The 18,330-nt window shown below is 39.7% G+C and overlaps 1 protein-coding gene across 5 annotated transcripts in view; it reads left to right on the top strand.

The window, feature by feature from the left end:
• Positions 1–18,330, top strand: part of SNAP91 (synaptosome associated protein 91) — a 63,331-nt gene that overhangs the window by 42,546 nt on the left and 2,455 nt on the right. The window contains exons 16-28 of one of the 5 annotated variants that reach the window (XM_056488164.1): positions 2,895–3,002; positions 3,506–3,766; positions 3,967–4,044; positions 4,150–4,221; positions 4,707–4,790; positions 5,627–5,710; positions 9,126–9,263; positions 10,544–10,693; positions 12,032–12,062; positions 13,240–13,351; positions 14,218–14,241; positions 16,315–16,398; positions 16,465–16,569. In XM_056488164.1, the coding sequence (XP_056344139.1) occupies positions 2,895–3,002; positions 3,506–3,766; positions 3,967–4,044; positions 4,150–4,221; positions 4,707–4,790; positions 5,627–5,710; positions 9,126–9,263; positions 10,544–10,693; positions 12,032–12,062; positions 13,240–13,351; positions 14,218–14,241; positions 16,315–16,398; positions 16,465–16,569 (1,331 nt within the window). Of the gene's footprint in view, positions 1–2,894; positions 3,003–3,505; positions 3,767–3,966; positions 4,045–4,149; positions 4,222–4,706; positions 4,791–5,626; positions 5,711–9,125; positions 9,264–10,543; positions 10,694–12,031; positions 12,063–13,239; positions 13,352–14,217; positions 14,242–16,314; positions 16,399–16,464; positions 16,570–18,036; positions 18,132–18,330 lie in introns of those variants that run through there. The other 4 variants (XM_056488163.1, XM_056488162.1, XM_056488166.1 and 1 more) reach the window with 4 other exon arrangements.

The following is an 18,330-nucleotide window of genomic DNA, read 5'->3' as shown; positions in this document are numbered from 1 at the left end:
TTTCTATGTCAAAAAGCAATGAAGGGTGACTGAAGAGGGAAAAAACTCTGGGAACAGTTTCTTGTATATGTTTCTGTGATCTTTCATCTACTTGTGACTTCCACAGGATTGTTTCACGTTTCATAATACATTAATGATTATAAGTCAGTTGTATCATCTGTGTGAGTAAATTTGTCATGTATTGACGCCATGGCAGCAAATAAATCCTGAATCTATGAGATGAAAGTGATCACTCTGCAGGAACACTTATTTTGCTGCAGACAAAATGCATTGAAGCACTACTTCAGGAAAAAAAAGTTTTGAAAAAGTATTTGAAAACCCTTTGTTTGCACATCATTTCAGTAAGAACTATATTCATTAATTCAAGTGTAATTCAGTACCTAATTTATACCCATCACCCCTGGCAGATGTTCCATGAAGTGTGAACTTGCAAAGGTTTCAGCAACATCACTTTAAGTTTTGAGGATGTCAAGAAAATCAAGCAAGGACCATATGTTACTTGATTCTAGAAATCAAAAGCCAAATTCACTTTTTAAATTGGAGATGCAAAAAATATAAAGAATGCAGTAACTGCTTTAAAGGAAGAAAATCTCTTCCACTTCTGAATGTGCAAATGTAGCATTACTACACCAATATGGAGGAACATAAAAGAAAATAAATAGTCCTTTTTTTAACAATAAAATATTCAGATTTAATTGTATCCATTTTTACATGTTAGATTTTAGCAGAGGGCAACTGCTCAGGAGCAGCAGAGCCTTTTGTAAAGAACTTAATAAGCATTGACTTAGGAAAAACCCAAAGGCAAACCCTTGGTTTAAGCTGTGAGTTGTAAGGCCACCTGTTCAGGTTGATTTGTCTCTATGTTCATATAGATTTCTTGAACTAATCAGAGTAACCAATATTAGGAGTTCTTATTACGATATTTTTCATTTAGATTCCAGTATGAATGTAGGTGTTTACCCCACCTGCCATTTAACCCAAGTCTGATGCTAAAAAATACATTGCTTGGCAAGAACCTTACTCAGTGTCATTAAAAAATAAAGCTGGTGCCAAACTGTTTCCTTGCATCTGTGGGCTGGAAGGAACTTGTGTCCACCTGAATATCAATGCCTGTTACATGTGGAACAGCCTACTCCTGGACAGGAATAAGTGTCACTCTGAGACTGAAGTGATCACAACATAAAACTATTGACTAGCTCTATACATTCTGAATTTCTGCCTTAAATGTTATCTGGAGTCTATCCTTTCATTCTGGGAAATAATTATAAGTAGGGTTGATCAATGTCTGTGCTGTTGGCCTACAAGCTTGAGTGGGCACAAATATGATTTTTTTAGAAAGAGCCCAGGTGCCCCTTCATCTGAAAGCTGAAAGCATCTTCTGCACCCTGTAGTGCAAAACTGAACACACATGATGTTACACAAAACACCTTTTCAAGCAAGATGTTGCAAATCTCTTCAGTTGTGTGCTGAATTCCTTCCACACAGTGCATGCCAGTGTCTGGTACACAGACAACACTGGGATGTTTGACTCATTCTGATGTTTGTACTTGCACAACTGCCATCCAGTTTTGTTGTTGAACAACCCTTGAAAAATAGAATTATAGTTGAAATGGCTTATTAGCAGGCCTTTTTTGCTACTAACTCATTTTAATTCTATTATACAAGACTAGTGGGCTTTCTTATCTTCTGTTGAAGTTTCGATGCATGTTCTTTTGAGCTTTTTAGGTTACCTGGCACGAATTTGTTTTTAAAATGGTTGTTTTCATTTTAAAATTGACATTCAAGTTGAAGCATGTTAAGCTTTTTCCTGTGCTAATTTGACAGTTCAATTGCAGTATTCCCCAACAGATTTTTTTTTAACTTGCTAATTTTTGTAGCAGTAGAAAAATGTCCTTTACGAGCATCTTGAAGTATTTAGTCCTCATCATGCAGTCTTTTCTTGTGAAGAAAATGCTTGCCTATGAGGATAGTCCAAATGGCACTGTCCATTAGGACTGCTTCATAGAATTAAGAGCTCAAATGCTGGTTTAAGCCTAGAAATAATGCTGTTCATAGCTTGAAATTTAACCTTGCCACTTAGGAACTGGTAAACAAAAAGAAAAAACTGTCAAAGAGCAAGTGGCAAACAAAACAAAAAAAACATTCAGAAAAACCTCATGAGCAAGTCATTCCAAAACCCCAAACTACTTGCTTTCCCTAACTTGGCTGGTTGGCCTAGAAGTGATCCTAAAAGGACAGACAGGTTATGGCTAGCCAACCATCAGTTAAAATGAACAATCTTGATCTGTTTGAAGCAAGCTGAGTAAATATAACCTATGCATCAGGTTATGGCTTCAGAAAGATCCAGTTGGAATACTGTTAAGAAACAAGTAAGTTCCATTTTTCAGATGTTGCATGACTGACTTGGCTCAAAGACTAGAAATGGTAGATGCAGATATCTACCAGAGTAATTGGATTGTTATTCATAACAGTGCAAAGCACTATGCAAGTAAACTCACAGTTGCAGATTAATCACATGTAATACAGGCTTTGAGCATGCAAGTTGTTAATATCTGCTCTTAAGTTAATTTTGTTAATTAGTTGATTTTGGGTAGTACATGAGCATGCTGCTCTGAACCCTTATACAATGAGAATAATGCCTTCTTTTACACTCACTGTGCTTATTGTGGGCAACCCAAGAAGCTCCATCTGCAAACCCTATCTAGAACCTGCTTGTTGGGGTTGGGGGAGAGACGAAGCGTTTTGCGCTGCATGACTTGTCTTGCTGTTGGAGTAGTTACATTCATGTTGTATAAGGGGATCTCCTATGCAATTTAACTTGGTTCTTTTACTATATTTTTTCTTCTCTTTATTCTTTTTTTTTTTTTCATTTCTGTTCTTTAACTGCACCCAAGATGCCTTTGCAGCTTCTCCTGGGGAAGCCCCTGCAGCAGCTGAAGGGGCAGCAGCACCAGCTACCCCAACCCCTGTAGCAGCAGCTCTTGATGCATGTTCAGGAAATGGTGGGTTTTATGTCATTAGATAGTCTCTTGTTTTGCTGGTTTTTGGTTTTTTTTTTGTTTAAACTACATGGCAGTGTGTTTTTCGGAAAATTTCATACTGTTTGCAATTGGTGAAAACAAACCTTAGACTGAAGAGCATGCTTAACAAAACTGCCTGTTCCCAAGTCCCAGTGACCTTGTGTTTATTTGGTAGTGCTAATGAACAGTTCTTCAGTGCTGAGTTGTAAAGCAGTAGCCTGGACAGTCCTTTGTCATATTTGACAAAGAGCCTTTGAAAGTTCTCCTCTCTAGTAACTAGACTGCTCAGCCTTTTAAGCAGTCTTTATTTTAGACAAACTTAAGTAACATGTCTGGACAAGTAAGCTAGATGTTAGAGCGACCTCCTCTGTGTGCGTGTGTGTATTTGCAGTATGTGCATTGCCTATAGTTGCTGTGTTCTTGACTTCCTCCCTCACTGATCCTAAGTATGCATACACATATATTTCCCCTCTCCTTTTTACAAGACCCCTTTGCCCCATCCGAAGGTAGTGCAGAGGCTGCTCCTGAGCTGGACCTCTTTGCTATGAAGCCAACAGAGACTGCTGTTCCTGTAGTTACCCCTACAACTAGTGCAGCCACTCCAGTTCCTGCAACAACTCCTTCTCCAGCTGCTGCTGTTGCTGCTGCTGCTACTGCTACTACAGCTACTGCCACTACCACTACTACTGCCACCACTTCTGCTACCGCCACCACCTCCGCTCCTCCTGCTCTAGATATATTTGGTGGTAATTTTGTTTTTAACTCTTTGATTCTGGTGATCTGTCAGGAGTACCAAGTGAGCAATTTGTTGTTGCATGCGTGTTGTGTGCTAGGCTTTCAAACTAGAGAGCCTATTAATTTCAAATGTGATGTGCAAAATTGGAAACTTCTGTTTTAAGTCCTGCCTTTCAAAAATGAGTTAGATGTGTTGTGTTCTTGGCCTTAGATTTATTTGAGTCTGCTCCTGATGCACCTGCAGCACCTAAACCAGATGCTACTCCTAGCATAGATCTCTTTGGTACAGGTAAAAATATAATTCTTCCAATACTCTGCTGCTTTGAGGCTGTGCAATGGTGTAAATTGATTTGAGTGATACTTACCTCTCATTTTTTTCTTTCATTTCTGGAAGATACGTTTTCATCTCCACAACCTGCAGCTTCTCCTGTGCCTGAGAGTTCTCTCACTGGTGATCTTTTATCTGGTGAGTGCTTGTTTTCACAGGCCATTCCACATTTCCACATACTTCCTGGGTTTGGATTTTATTCAAAAGTAAAAAAAAAAAAAAAAAAAAAAAAAAAGCCAACTTACTGCCTATTCATATCTTTAAACTGAAATATCAAGAGATATTAAGTTTTGGGTTTGCTGCTTTGCTCACAAGATGTGCACTTGCTGAAGATGCAAATCATGAAGTGGCTGACACTGAAGTTCAGTAAGTAAGTGATGTGGTTGTTGAGAGAGGAAAGCCTCCTCTAAGCATAAGAAAATAAGCAATGTTTTCTTTAAAGTACTGTGGTTATCAGTTGCTGTGTGAGAAATGTAACACTTTCTGTTTGCAGTTCTGGAGACTATTACCCGAATTTACCAAACCTGGGGTTCTAACTGGTGGAGCCCATGTGGCTTTGAAATATTTAGCTATCATTGTTGCCTTGCTGATACTAAATATTATTTATCCTATGCTTACTGCAGTGGATGCATTTGCAGCCCCCTCTCCTCTACCCACTGCCTCTCCAGCAAAGGTGGATTCTTCAGGTGTGATTGACCTATTTGGTGGTGGGTATTTTTGTTTCCTCACCACTTCAGAGTTGAATCACTTCATTTCAATTACCTTTGCGCTTTGCTAAAGCTGCGGGCTTCCCCTTCTCACAACTTTTCTGTGTGGCCTTAGGGCTGAGCCTGGCATGCCTGGTTCTTTCAATTGCACCATAACGAACTGCAAATAAGCTGTCAGTGTGGTCCTTCTGTTGTCATGACACTTGCCATTCTGTCCCCAGTCAGTGCATGTGTGGCTCTTCCTCAGATGTCCAGTGAAATTCTGCTCTGTCCTTTTTCCTTCTTTGCCAGTCTCCATGGTCATGCTGTTTTCTCTCTGTTCCGTTTCTCCAAGCAGCTGAAGTTTTGAGGGTGACTTGTCTCAAACTGGGTATATCTGAATCACAGGATTTGACAAGGTGGAAATTAGGATGGGCATGACCAGCTGTAGGCATGTTGAAGAACAGAAGTGGTGCTTAGAAGCAGTGAATTTCAAACTTTAGTGAGATATTCCTCTAAAAAGATTTCATGTGAGCTTCTGGCTGGAATTCTGTGAACTTTCAACCAAAGCGTTCATCTCCAAAGCCCTGTTGTCTTGAATGCTTGATTTGTATCTGAGAAGAGGTCCAAATAAAAGAGAAGAGGTTTCTTTCAAGTGCTGGTTTGTTGTACATCCTTTTTTCCACCTGAACTTTGCATCCATGGTACTGCTCTGCAATAAGATGGCCAAGCAGTTTCATTTTCTTCTTCTGATGTTTGAAGTGCTATACTTTTGTCATCTTTTGATAAGTGATGAATTGATGTATTTAATATTGAATGCCTCACTTTTTCTTGATGCTTTCTGGAATTCCCTTTAGATGCTTTTGGAAGTAGTGCTTCTGAACCCCAGCCCACAACCCAGGCTGCTTCTAGTTCCTCAGCTTCTGCAGACCTACTTGCTGGTAATAAAGAACTTCTAAAAACTTGTTACTTTAGAGCAATACTAAGAAATGGTGTTTGAGATGTTTTATGTTCCTTGGGTGTTGATAGTGGAATAAAATACTTGTTAACAAATTTCTTAGTACTTTAGATGTTTTAATTAAAACTAGAGTGATTTATAATGGAGGCAATATACTGAATTACAAGCTAATTGTCTTCTTTCCATGTTCTTTGTTTTCCTACCTCCCACACAGCCTTATTTTTCTGTACTATTCACTGAGTATGAATGTCTCCATAAAGTTTCTTTGGCTATCTGTAGCAGTACTAAAGCAATATTTCAGGCTATACTTCTTGTTCCTTACTGCTAATTAAACTTTGAGTTCATTCAATTTGGTTTCTTTAATTGGGTTGAACACCTAAATGTTGGTAGCTGGAATGACTGACTTGTTAGCAGTCTTGCATTTAGCCAAGGAGAGTGGGATGATGAGAGCATGATTTTCTGAGCACAAGGGCAGAGAAGTGATAGAGACCCTCTCCTTATACTGGGTGAGATAAGGTCTCTGCTAGTGCTGAATCACTATTACACTCTATATCAAAGGTTGGGTAACTGGAGTGTTTTAGTCTGCACCCTACAGATAGGCAGCTTCAGCTGAATTCTGTGTACTGTTCTCCAAAATTAGTGCTATTCCATGTATTGTAGTGGCTGCAATGATTGAGCTAAACAGCTGTGACTCGTCCCCATCCCAGTCTGAAGTTTGTAGAGAGCAAAATCCTAACACATGCACTTCTGGTTGGTAGAAGACTTGTCTTAAATTCTCTCATGTTTCTGAAAGGGGAATTTGTGTCATGATTTAAATTTATACTACCCCAGCCCAAAACAGCACAGTTTGTAAAATTGGTGGGTACATTTTCAAGTACCTGCTTGGAGTGTGGACATAGTTGTGCCACAGAAAGAAAGAAGTTGTCTAGGTAATAATAAGCTATACATCCATTCTCAATCAGCAAGCCAGATTCTTAAACTGGGACATATGTGTAAATGCATGCTAAAGCTTTAGGACAGACTGCTTCAGATTTTAAGGTAGAAGACTACCTTTATTTTTTCATATTGCTTCAATAGGCGTTTGTATTAGTTTATGGATGGCTTAAGGCCATGATCAGTTTTAACTAATAGATTCTGGAACATGACTGTCTTTTGCAGTTGCATGTGTTATCAGGAAACTGGGTGCAACAAGGTTGTTGGACAGAAGCTAATTCTGCTTATGCAAACACTACAATATAAAATATTTTATGTTGTTTTCCATAACTAAGCTTAAATGCACGTAGGAATTGTGCTCCAGATGCTTTAAACTTCAGCAATGTGCTGTCTGAATGTGATGAGTTGCATTAAATCAAAACCTAAATTATAAAAGGGGTGTTCTAAGTCTAAATACTCAAGCAGACCTGAAGCAGCTGGGGTGAATAGATGATTTTTTAAAATTTATTTTGTTTATGCTTTGAATATACATTCCAAAGGGCTGTAAGCAGATTTGATTTTTAATTTTTTTTGGGGACAGAGGGAGTCTATAAACATTGCAGCATATTGCTAAACATTTGTTCACTCTAGATAATGGCAGATGTATAGCCTGCAGTGTAATCCAGTTTTAAATTTAGGAGTGTCTGGAGTTCATATGGTGGCTGAAGGCTTGTCCTTCATGGTTTATAAGTGTTTGGTTGTACTAAGTGTTTATATGCATAATGTTATGAGTATACTTACTATTCACAATTGTCTTAAGTGTTCTGCTGTCAATTAAGTTTCTGCACTTGGCTTGCTTAGGAAACTTGGAAGAAATGTTTTCCTACTCCAAGCCTTTCAGCAGAAAAAACTAGAACTGTGCTGATAAATACAACAGTCTAGCCATTTTCCCTTCTAGATCTTTCTATCCAATTAAACTGTGTGCATGTGTGTCCTGGTGTGCATTCTAATAATGTGTCCTTATATGAAATTTTACTTGACTGTGTAAAAGAAACCTCAAAATCAGGCAGTTGAGGGTGTCCAGACAACACATCTAACTCAGCTGCTGCTGTTTCTGCAGACTTTCTTGGGGTCTTGTGCAATCTCTAGACGACTAGGAACCTGGTTTGTTAAAGAATTTTTATGGCTTCTGTGCTTGGTATTCTTCTTAAATCGTGCAAGGCTAAAAGCTATGGAATTAGGATCAGTCATCATACAAATTTTCACCAGAAGATGGAGAGTCTTCTCTCCTATAGCTGGAAAAACAGACAGTTTGTGGGTCTTTGCAGAAGGTTACAGAACTTTCTAAACAGAATCTTATTAATGAGTACTGGATCACACCCTTCTGCCAGGCTCATTGTTTTCACTCAGGAAGTGGAAAGACAGACTCTTTAGATGGCTCCTGTGCTTTAGGAATTGCAGCAGTGTACTGACTTTGTCATCCCTGGATCTGGTCAACATGCTTCTTGTCTGATTCTGCAGATTAGCACTTTTGTGCAGATAGTTGAATGCATGAAGCTTTGCCTTGGGCAGGTGATGATCTAGCTTCAGTCATGTTTTAGCAGGTGTCTGCTGCAGACCACCTCCTCAAGAAGAGGTGAGTGGAAGAAGCCTTTTTTAGGCAGCTGGAGAATGCATCACTATCATGAGCTTTGGCATTTGGGCAACTGGAGCCACCACAGTATGTGCTGGAAGTGAAACAGGGAATGCAGCTGGGCAGGGGTAGTCTGGAATGTATTAGAGAATCTCTTGATGTGGATCAAGGCATACCAGGGTGAGAGCCACAGAGATGGTGACTTGTGAATATGGCATATGCAGAGAGACTGAATTGGGCTCATTCAGCCTTGGGAAGGCCAAAGGGAATCCCCATAGATGTCTAAACTCACAGGAGTATGCAGAGGAGACTAGCCAGGTTCTTCTTGGAGATGCACAAAATAGTAAAAAAAGGCAACGTGTGTGGGAAACTCATTTAATCCTGTAATGGTCTGATATGACAACTGGCCACCCAGAGAGCCAGTAAAATCTCCTCCTGGAGGTGCCAAGGCAAATGTCTGTGCAACCTGATTTGATTAGACTGACCAAACAGCTTGGCTGACCTCCAGAGATCCCTTCCAACCTACATTATTCCATGACAAACTCATGTCAAGAACAGAATGGGGCAGATCTCTGATCCCAGTGCATTTTTCCATATTCAAGGTTAGCAACTGTGAACATGAGACTTGCTGTGGGCTAGGATTTGGGTTATGAGGGCTTCTTGGTTCCATTATACTGAAGTAAGCCTAGTAAATATAGGGAAGCTCACATAGACTGCTGAAATGTTCTTTATTTTAAAATGGTCTAGTAAGAATTGTCTTTATCATTCCACTCTCTGTAGACTGAGGTGTTGGTAAACACAGTCTATCAAGGCTGGCTCTAATGTCCTCATCTCTCTTATGTGTTTTTTAAAGGCTTTGGAGGTTCTTTTATTTCTCCCTCTCCGTCACCATCCCCAGTCACTCCAGCTCAAACTGGATTACTACAGCCTAACTTTGATGCAGCTTTTGGGACAACAGCTCCAACAACTGGCAGTTCGTTTGATGCATCAGGTGAGCCACAGGGTTTCTTCCTGTGAATTTTCTAATGTGTTTTGTGTGGTAGATGAGTTAATGACACCATGTTAAGGCTCTGAGTACAAGCAATATCAGTGACCTCCTTTTTCTCTCTTACTGGAAGAATCTCAGGGTGGTGATGAGGCTGGTGTGTGCCCAAGAGCTCTCTGTGCCCATTTTTTATTCTACCATGTCAGTAAAAAACAAATTAGCCTATACATCATCCTTGCATGTGCTTGATAGCATGAATCAGAAGTTACACAAGGAAAGGACTACTCTGTATATCAAGTATACAGGCAAGTGATCTTGCCCCTGCTGCTGATGGTGCTCTGGAGCCTGCATGGCACCTGAGGGTACACACAACAGAAACTGGCCTAGAGTTCTTTGCCTGACTATAAGCTTAAACTTTTACCACTGCTATCATTTTGTTTGCATCTCTTCCATTCTATATTTTTCATGCTGGGTCCTTGCTACAAACTTAAAATTGGTGAGTTCTACAACCGTACAAGAAAAAAAGATGGAAATAGTACTGCTGCTTGGTTATTTGGTTGCTTGCCAGTGCACATGCTACCCCTCCCTGTTGAATTAACATTAGCATGTACCTCAAATACAGATCAGAAGATAGAACTCAGGCATGAGATGTACCAAGCAGTTTGACTTCAAGGGATCTAAAAAATGAACTTCTGAGTTAGATGACTGGACTAAGGAGAATAGCACTGTCTGTGTGGATGGTTCTGGTTCCTTCTGATCTCATAAGATGTTAGTAGGTTTTCCCAATTCCCTGCTGCTTGCAAGTGAAGAGTAACATCTTGAGACTGCCAATCGTGTTGCTGTGAGATGTCAAGGTGTAAGTCTGCCATTGCCACAGTAATTCTGACTGGTATTTGCCACAAGATGTTCATTTTAAAGATCTTTAAATGAATATCTCCTGACAAATGTGTGTATCTGACATCTCTGTAAGGATGGTTGTAAGAAAAATAGTGTCATGTGGGAATGGTGCTGTATCTATGTAGATTCAACGTTCCAATTAAATCCTTTTTAGGCATGTCTTCTTGTATTAATTTTCATTGGTATAGCTTTTTGAGGATTACTGTACATTCAGTGTCTAGTAAAATGACATGCATGCCCTTGTTGGCATTACTTTTAATGTCAAATGGTGTTTTGGTAAGACTTGTGATGTGGTTGTCTGTGCTGTGTTCATTGAGCAACAGCAGAGTAGCAGGCAGTGCATTTCTGATCACAGCTGCTCTTCTAACTCACTTTCCTTTCACTTCCAGTGTTTGATGGCTTAGGTGATCTTCTTATGCCAACTATGGTTCCCTCTGGTCAACCTGTAGCACCTACAGCCACAGCAACAGTCCCTGCTGCAGCAGCAAGCAAAGGCCTTGGAAGTGATCTTGATTCATCTCTTGCTAACCTAGTAGGCAGTAAGTGACAAATTTTGGGTTTAAGTGGTATGGCATGCATGTTGCTTTTTCATGGAGCCAAATACCTGTCTATTTTAGCTTGCTTCAGTATCTTCCTGTTCTGTTCTGGAAACTGGGGAAGCTCTCAGCAGGAATAAGGCTTGGTTCAGATATCTGATTCACTTAGTCTGGGTTTGTCCTTCTTGGAGCCTGGATCTGAGTTAAATAATGGCATTTTTTTTTTTTTGGTAGGTATGGTTTGTAATGTGTGGCCATCCCAGGAACATTTCAGAGGCACATTCTACCCTTAATGGATGTGCCCCTCTGTAATAGATGGAAAGGTGGAAATTGTCTGAAGTGTCTGATGGCAGTTTAAGCAGCAAAGCTGGTGGACACAAATAGCTGACTTCATGTTTAATGAAGGAAAGAGTTGCAGTGGGGTGATGAGTGCACTCAAGAACAGGCCTTCTCTCAGGCAGAGAACTTACCAAACATGTTCTTGAAATGCTAAACTTAAAAATGTATTTTCCTGTAGTAGGAAAACAGGCTAGACCCTTTGTAATTAGAGATCAATAGCTGCAGCCATCAAAAAAAACCTAACAGAAGCCCATCTAGGCTAAGGTGTAATCCTGCTGAGGTTGTATAAAAGGAATACTCCCTTAGTATATGTAAACACACCACAGCAAAGATGCATGATGCAGACATGGCTGTTAGGTCTGGGGGAAAATAATGTGTTTTAGAAGTTAGCAAGACTCTTAATCCCTTGAAACATCTTCTGCAAGTCATTTGGTGTATCCAAGCTTGGAAGAGAAAATCAAACAGCAATTTATGAGTTACAGGACGTATAGTGGTCCTGTGAGAAGAGTAATATTTTTTTTTTTAATCAACTTAAGACTTCTTCCAAAGGGTAATTAAGGAAACTATTAGGAGTTTCCATGCATGACAGAGCAGATAAAACAGTGCAAAACTTACATGCAATACATTTATGTGTATGTGGAATACAACTTTTATTTCCATATGTGTAATGAGGAACAGAAACTAGTGTTTTCATTCATGGTAAATAGTTTGGTGCTCTTAAATAACTTAACGTTTGTAGACCTAAATATAGTTACTTTGGTTTCATTATGAAGCAAAAATTACTTTCTCAAGTGCAAAATATCTGCAAGGTTTCTCAGATGTTTGTTCTAAAGATTAGGTAGATTTGGCCAGTTCTTTGATGCTGTCTAAATGAAGACAGCCAAAACAATTTTTTTCTTGATAAGCCAGGTGCAATTAAATGTAAACTGTTACTTTGACACGCTTCAATTTACTAAACACGTGGCTTCTTTTTTATTTCCTGTTTTTTCTTGCAATTTTCAGATCTTGGAATTTCTGGTACTACTTCTAAAAAGTAAGTTCGACTGTACTTAAAGAGAAAAGGAAGTTTTCTACTCTTCTGTGTAGCTCTACATCTATTTCAGTGTTTATTAAGAAACAATGAATTGCTTATAAGCCCCAACCTCCCAATCCAGAAAAATTCTGAAGCGAATATTCTATTCTGTACAGGCTCCCTGAATAGTTAAGGTTCAGTGTTACTGATATAGTTTATAATCTTGCTGTCTTTAATCTGAATGTTAGAATTTATTTTTTCCTGGAAATTACTGTCATGTTGGGTAGCTGATTTCCAAACAGCTTATAATGAATGAATAGTCCAGATAATAAACTGTACAGCTCCCCTCAGTTATCTATGCTAATATATAATAGTTTGTTGTATTTTTACAGATGCTGGATGTACTTATTGTGTAGGCATTGAAATACTTCCAAAATAGAAAAGAGGTTCATTCCATGCAGTGATAAGTTTCTTTTTTCAAAAAGAAATACTTACAACATTGCATTTATTTTTTTATCTTCCTAATCTAACTGCCTGCTTGTGCCCTGAGTCTTCCTCTGTGTGCAAGGCTTCAGAATGTTTTGTTCCTCTCGATAGGAGGGATATGTACAAAACCATCATGAGGTTTAGCCCCAAAATGCAGCTTCCTTCTATCTGCTTTTTTCAACTGGTGTTATTTTATGCTGGGTAGAGCAGCCTGTAACAAAAACTGGTTTTGCAACAGCCCTTTTGTTCTGTGAATGATTTGTTTCTCTTGTATCTATCAACTTTTTGCAGAACTGAATGCTTTCCTTCTTCAGCTGTCTGAGCAAGATTTGCAGCACTGAAATGGCCTTTCAAAGACATCTAGCAGGCAGCTCTCCTGCCTGGCCCCAGTAGAATAGGCAGTACAGTCCCTCTTCCTACTTTGCAAGGGTATATGCCATATGTTACCTTCAGTCAATACTAAGTAAAACTTCTCTTTAATTCTCACCACAAGGCCATAACCATGTAACTGACTTCAGCTTAGAGTGTTCTGGTGTCTACTGCTAACAACCCTTGAAACTGAGTGTCACTAAAAGTATATCTTTCTGTTAATAACTGCATACACCATAAGCTAATGTAGCTGCACGTTTGATGCTAATGTATGCTGTAACTGGTTTTCATTTTCACTGTGGAAGTATGCAAATAATAGCCTGCCTCTCTCCCTCTCTGTTAGGGGAGACCTTCAGTGGAATGCTGGAGAGAGAAAGTTAACAGGAGGAGCCAACTGGCAGCCAAAAGTAGCACCTGCAACATGGTCAACTGGTGGTGTCCCAGGTGGTCCATTGGTAGGTGGTTAATCCATGGATAACACTGGTTTTGGATTTCAAATATTTGATGAGACTGTGCAAACATACCTGTAGGGACTGCTCCCCTTTACTGAGGCTAAAGAGTTTGCCTCTGTGTAAACTATATGAGTATTTCAAGTCACATTTTTAAAGAACAGATTTACAGCTGGTAAAAATAAACCACTGAGTAGTAAATGAAAAATACACTAGCTTATGTATCAAGATGTTGCTGTTCCTGTACATTTAATACCTGTGGGCATTTCCAAGAGTGTGGTTAGCCATGTTACTGGGCAGGATCAGGCCCAGATCAAGTGCCCAAAATAAAATGCTATTGATTCAAAGCTAACAACCTATAAGGAGAGAAAATAAATCGGTTTTTCTCAAGTTTTACTGAATGAAGTAGATCAAAAGACTACACAGTATTCATACTGATCAGGTAACTGATGTTAGATCAGGAGTAGGTAGCTTATTTAGCAGGGTAAAGCAGTTGGAAAAGGTAAGATTACCCTGTAAAAAGTATCAGAAGGCAGTAATTTTGGGAGAAGAGGGTCGAATTGAGCTAAAAATCTAAACTTGGTACATAAGCAATTTGATCATGTATAATCTCCAAAAGTAATCTGAATAGGGATAGTACCTCATCTCATCAAACATCTCACAAGGCTTAAAACAGCCTCCATTTGAATGAGGCTGGTGTGTCAAAGGAAAGAAAGAACTTTGAAGGGGGACCATGACAAATTCAGTTCCTTGCTGCCACAGCCAGGTGTTAACATGACTCTGAGCACATCCCATAACATTATGGAAGATACAAGAATTCTCTGTACTTCACTTACTGTGTTAGTTGTAACATCAACTTTTTTTCTTAATAGAATGGCTGGGCAATACTGTACAGTGTAAGTGTTTTTTTTATTTTTTTTAATCTCTTACTGCACTTACTAAACATGAAGATACTAACAGCACCTCACCTGCACTACAGTTACTACTGCTGGCTTAAAACTAGCTAGAAGCTTCTAACATGGCTCTTCTTGGACTGTTTGTACAACAGACAATTCTCAGCCAGTGGGTTGAACATGGCAGTGGTGATAACCATTTCTGTGCAATAAGCTTGAAAATTATCTCTTTACTGCTTTACTTGGATGTGAACTACCTGATGACTTGTACTGCCTGAAACTTCAAGCTTCTGCAGCATCAGCCTAATCTTGTAATAATTTTACCAACTAGTCTTTCTGGGAAGCTGGGTAAATTTGACAGCATTTCATGAAATGTATGTGTTGTATGTATTTCTTAGAAATCATGCACTTAGGTACTTTTTGAATCCAAAGAAACCCAGGTCTGCAGGCAAAATAAATATGAAAACAAAAATGAAGCTTTTCTTCATGTCATTGTTGAACCATTTAACTTTTGGTCACTTCTTCTCTTTCTTGTGACCTTTCAATTCCAGGAATAAAATCAGCAGAATCACATCAAATGGAATGACCTAGTTCTTAGAGGCAAAAGTAGGTTTAGTTTGTATGGCCATTTTCTTGGCATCTGCCTAGCTGGATGTTGAGCTACAATGTGTTCCTGTGAAAGCAGTCAGACCACTGCATCTGATGTCATTAAACTGTGTGGTTTAATTTCTTGCTTTTCATACCTGAGTGTCCAGATCCTGGTTTTTAGGCTGGGGACTCTGTTAGCACAGTACAATTTTTAACTGAAATGCTCCCCAGAAAACTTTCAGACTGGAATAGAGTTCATAAATTCTTAGGCAGAAAATGCAGTGGTTTTGGATAATGAGTCTGGGACAGGTTATCTTGACTTGTCTCCAGCTTCCTAAGAAACTGGCATGTTTTAGTCTGGAAGCAAGGATCAACCAAGGGCACTAAAATGGAGCACTCACATAAGTGAACTGTGCAGTGAGTAGTTCCAGCATATCTCCAGGGACACACTCTGCTTTGAACTGTAAGTGTGCTAGCTGCTCTCCAAGTGTTGTGGGATGCTACTGACTCAAGGATGTGGAGGCACAGGCACGACCATACAGCTCCTGTAATAGCTTGAGAAATTGTGCCAGTACGCTTAGGCCATGCAAGAGCAGTTATGAAATCCTACTGCCATTTTTACATCTGTTCCTTGAATGCTTTCTGCCTCTCTCCAGAGCTGCTAATAATTTGGATTGTATATATATATATATATATATCTGTGAAAAGGAAAGGTTTTGATGCCTTCAAGGCTATAAGAAGACTGCATGAGAAGTTACAGAGAAGGGAGCCAAAAGGGATGATGTGTAGGCTGTGCTAGATAAGTGAGGTGGGGTGGCTTTTAAATGGGTTCTTGTGCTGTATATCAACTAACAGTTCTCTCTTCCTGAATTCTAGTGGAGGAGAAGGGGTTTTTTGTCTTTTATTTATTTGAATGAAAATCATAAAAAGTCAAGCATATGAATGAAAATCATAGCAAGATGAACTAAACTGTTCTTAGTAAAATATGAAATGGTTCTGATCGTGGTTTAAGTGTGTGAATTTATCCTCTACCTTAAATGAATCTTGGTCCATAATTATTTTTTCTTCACTGTAAACTGACTATAGCACCTATTTCCTTTAGCTTTACAATCTGCTTAAGCTTTTACAAAATAATGCTACAATAAGTGGCAAAGCATATCAGCTGTTATGAAATTGGGATGCTTTCTTATACTATGTAGAAGGAGAAGGAACTGTGTGTTTTTGAGTTGTAGTCAGTAAATGGACTCTGTTCATGAAGAGAATGGAGTCTGTCATCGTTGCTTTCTTACAAAGAAACAAGCTGAGCATAAGGACTCATTCAGCTCTCTCATGCTTTGAAGCATTGTGGTTTTGAGGCTGCATATGTGCTGCAGAACAGTCCTACTTTCCAGAACAGCTCTGAGAATGCTGGAGACTATATGGTTTCCAGATGGCTGCTGTTAGATTTTTGCTTTTATTTTTTCTCTTTTCTTTTCATTTATTTTTCAGGCGGGAGCTGTGCCTCCAGCAAGTGCTGTTCCCGCTGCAGGAGGTACTCCACCTGTCCCACAGCCAGGAGCAGCGTTTGGGATGGTGAGTCTCTGTTGCTGCCCTGCTCTCCTTCCCTAGCCAGCCCCTGCTGACTGGTGTTTTCTGCAGCCCCCAGCAGGTGCAGGGGTGCCCATGATGCCGCAGCAGCCGGTGATGTACGGGCAGCCCATGATGAGGCCCCCGTTTGGAGCCGCCGCTGGCCCTGGTGTACAGGTCAGTGCTGCTGCACAAATGGTTCATTGCTCTCCTTGTCTCTAGAAAGTGGCTTTTCTGTGTGTGCATCAGCTCAGCTCACCTCTAGCTCTGGGTCTGTAAATGAGATGTCATTAAAGGACCAGCTGCCTGCCTTGCAGCAAATCACATGAACCACCTTGATTTTTTTTTTTTTTTTGGTTGCCTTGTATGAGATCCATGGAACAGGTTTGAAAAGTCTCCTACAGCTAACTACATCCAAGACCTGGTTTTGGAGTATATTTGACTAAGGCTCCAAGTGACCTCTCAGGCATTGCTATTTTGTTAGCAGCCTACCAAAATTTCCTATAGCTACACTCAGCAGGTGAATCAGCATAAACTGTAACACCTGTCCCAGGCTAGCACTTCAAATAGAGCTTGATTTGTAACAACACTGAAAAGGCAAGGCCTTTCCAGGGGAGAGGCAGAAAATTATTTAGCTGTAGTATTTTGCTTTTTGTGAGTCAGAAGTCCATCTTGCCTTTAAAGTAAGGAGGGAGATGGAAATTGATGCTGCAGCTGTATAATCTCACTGGTAGCCCTGGAAACCAGACTACCTCCCTTGTTTTGCAAAACACTAAGCAACCAACATATAGCAAACCACACTTTTTAAAGTAGGGAACTTCATTCCCAATGAATCTCGCCAAGGTTTTCTGAGTAGAAATGGAAATAACTTGGAACTCCTCTAAGTAAAAATATACTTAGTCTTGCTTTTTCCTCCCACCTTAAATTATCTCTGCACATACTAAGAATAGTGTTATGGGAGACAGATGATTTTTTCTAAAAGACTGGTCATCAAGGTGCCAGGGCTGTATATAAAATACCTCTTGTGTCCTGAGCTGAGATAGGAATGGGGAGGATTAAGGACAGAATGGGACAACCATTTGACCACTTTAGTCAGAAGTGTTCCATGGAATTTCAAAACTGATGTTTTCTGTGGAATAACTGTTGATTTTTATGCCTATCAAAGGAGGAACCTAGTATAATCTAGTCATGTTTCCAGTCTGTTTTGGACTCTTATTTACATTATCAATGTCAAATAATTTGTACTTAAGTGCCAGTCACAGGGATTTTCAGTCATACCCTGCAGGATGGCTCTGCTTGCTCTGAACCTTGGTTTTTAACATCTAACGGTTGTTTGTCCTCTGTCTGGGTTGAGGATCCTAACACCATTCTGTCTAACAGGGAAGGAGTGATCTGAAGCTGTGCTAACTAGGATCTGCAGTGTCTATAGCCCTATCCATTAAACCTACCAAACATTGTTAACCCTGTAGTAAGGATGGAATCCAAACAATGCTTGAGGAAAATGGCACCACACTGAACTTGCAGACAAATGAGAACTTTGTATGCTTGCAATGTGCTTGTGTGAGCTCTGCCTATGCCTATCTAATGCTTGTGTATTCTTATCTGCTTTGTTTTTTTCCTGCCTTCCTGGCTGGTGTTTGTCAGCTTTCTCCAAGCCCAACTCCTGCTACTCAGAGCCCCAAGAAACCTCCAGCAAAGGACCCATTAGCGGATCTTAACATCAAGGATTTCTTGTAAATGATAAGGTATTCTGTGGCTGCCTGCACGAGCATGTCACACTGTGGTACATGTCTGGCACACAGATGTTGTTTAGGTTGAATATGACAGATAAAATCACATCTGCAGAGCTAGAAACATGCACTGTAACTAAAACCAAATTCTCTGTCCACACTTGTAACTTTAGCCTGAAAGCTTGACTCACAGATAACTTTTCTTGAC

Source organism: Oenanthe melanoleuca, chromosome 3 (assembly GCF_029582105.1).
Source record: "Oenanthe melanoleuca isolate GR-GAL-2019-014 chromosome 3, OMel1.0, whole genome shotgun sequence".
Taxonomy (NCBI): domain Eukaryota; kingdom Metazoa; phylum Chordata; class Aves; order Passeriformes; family Muscicapidae; genus Oenanthe; species Oenanthe melanoleuca.
Note: the sequence above shows the minus strand (reverse complement) of the source record. Positions and strands in the feature narration are given on the sequence as shown.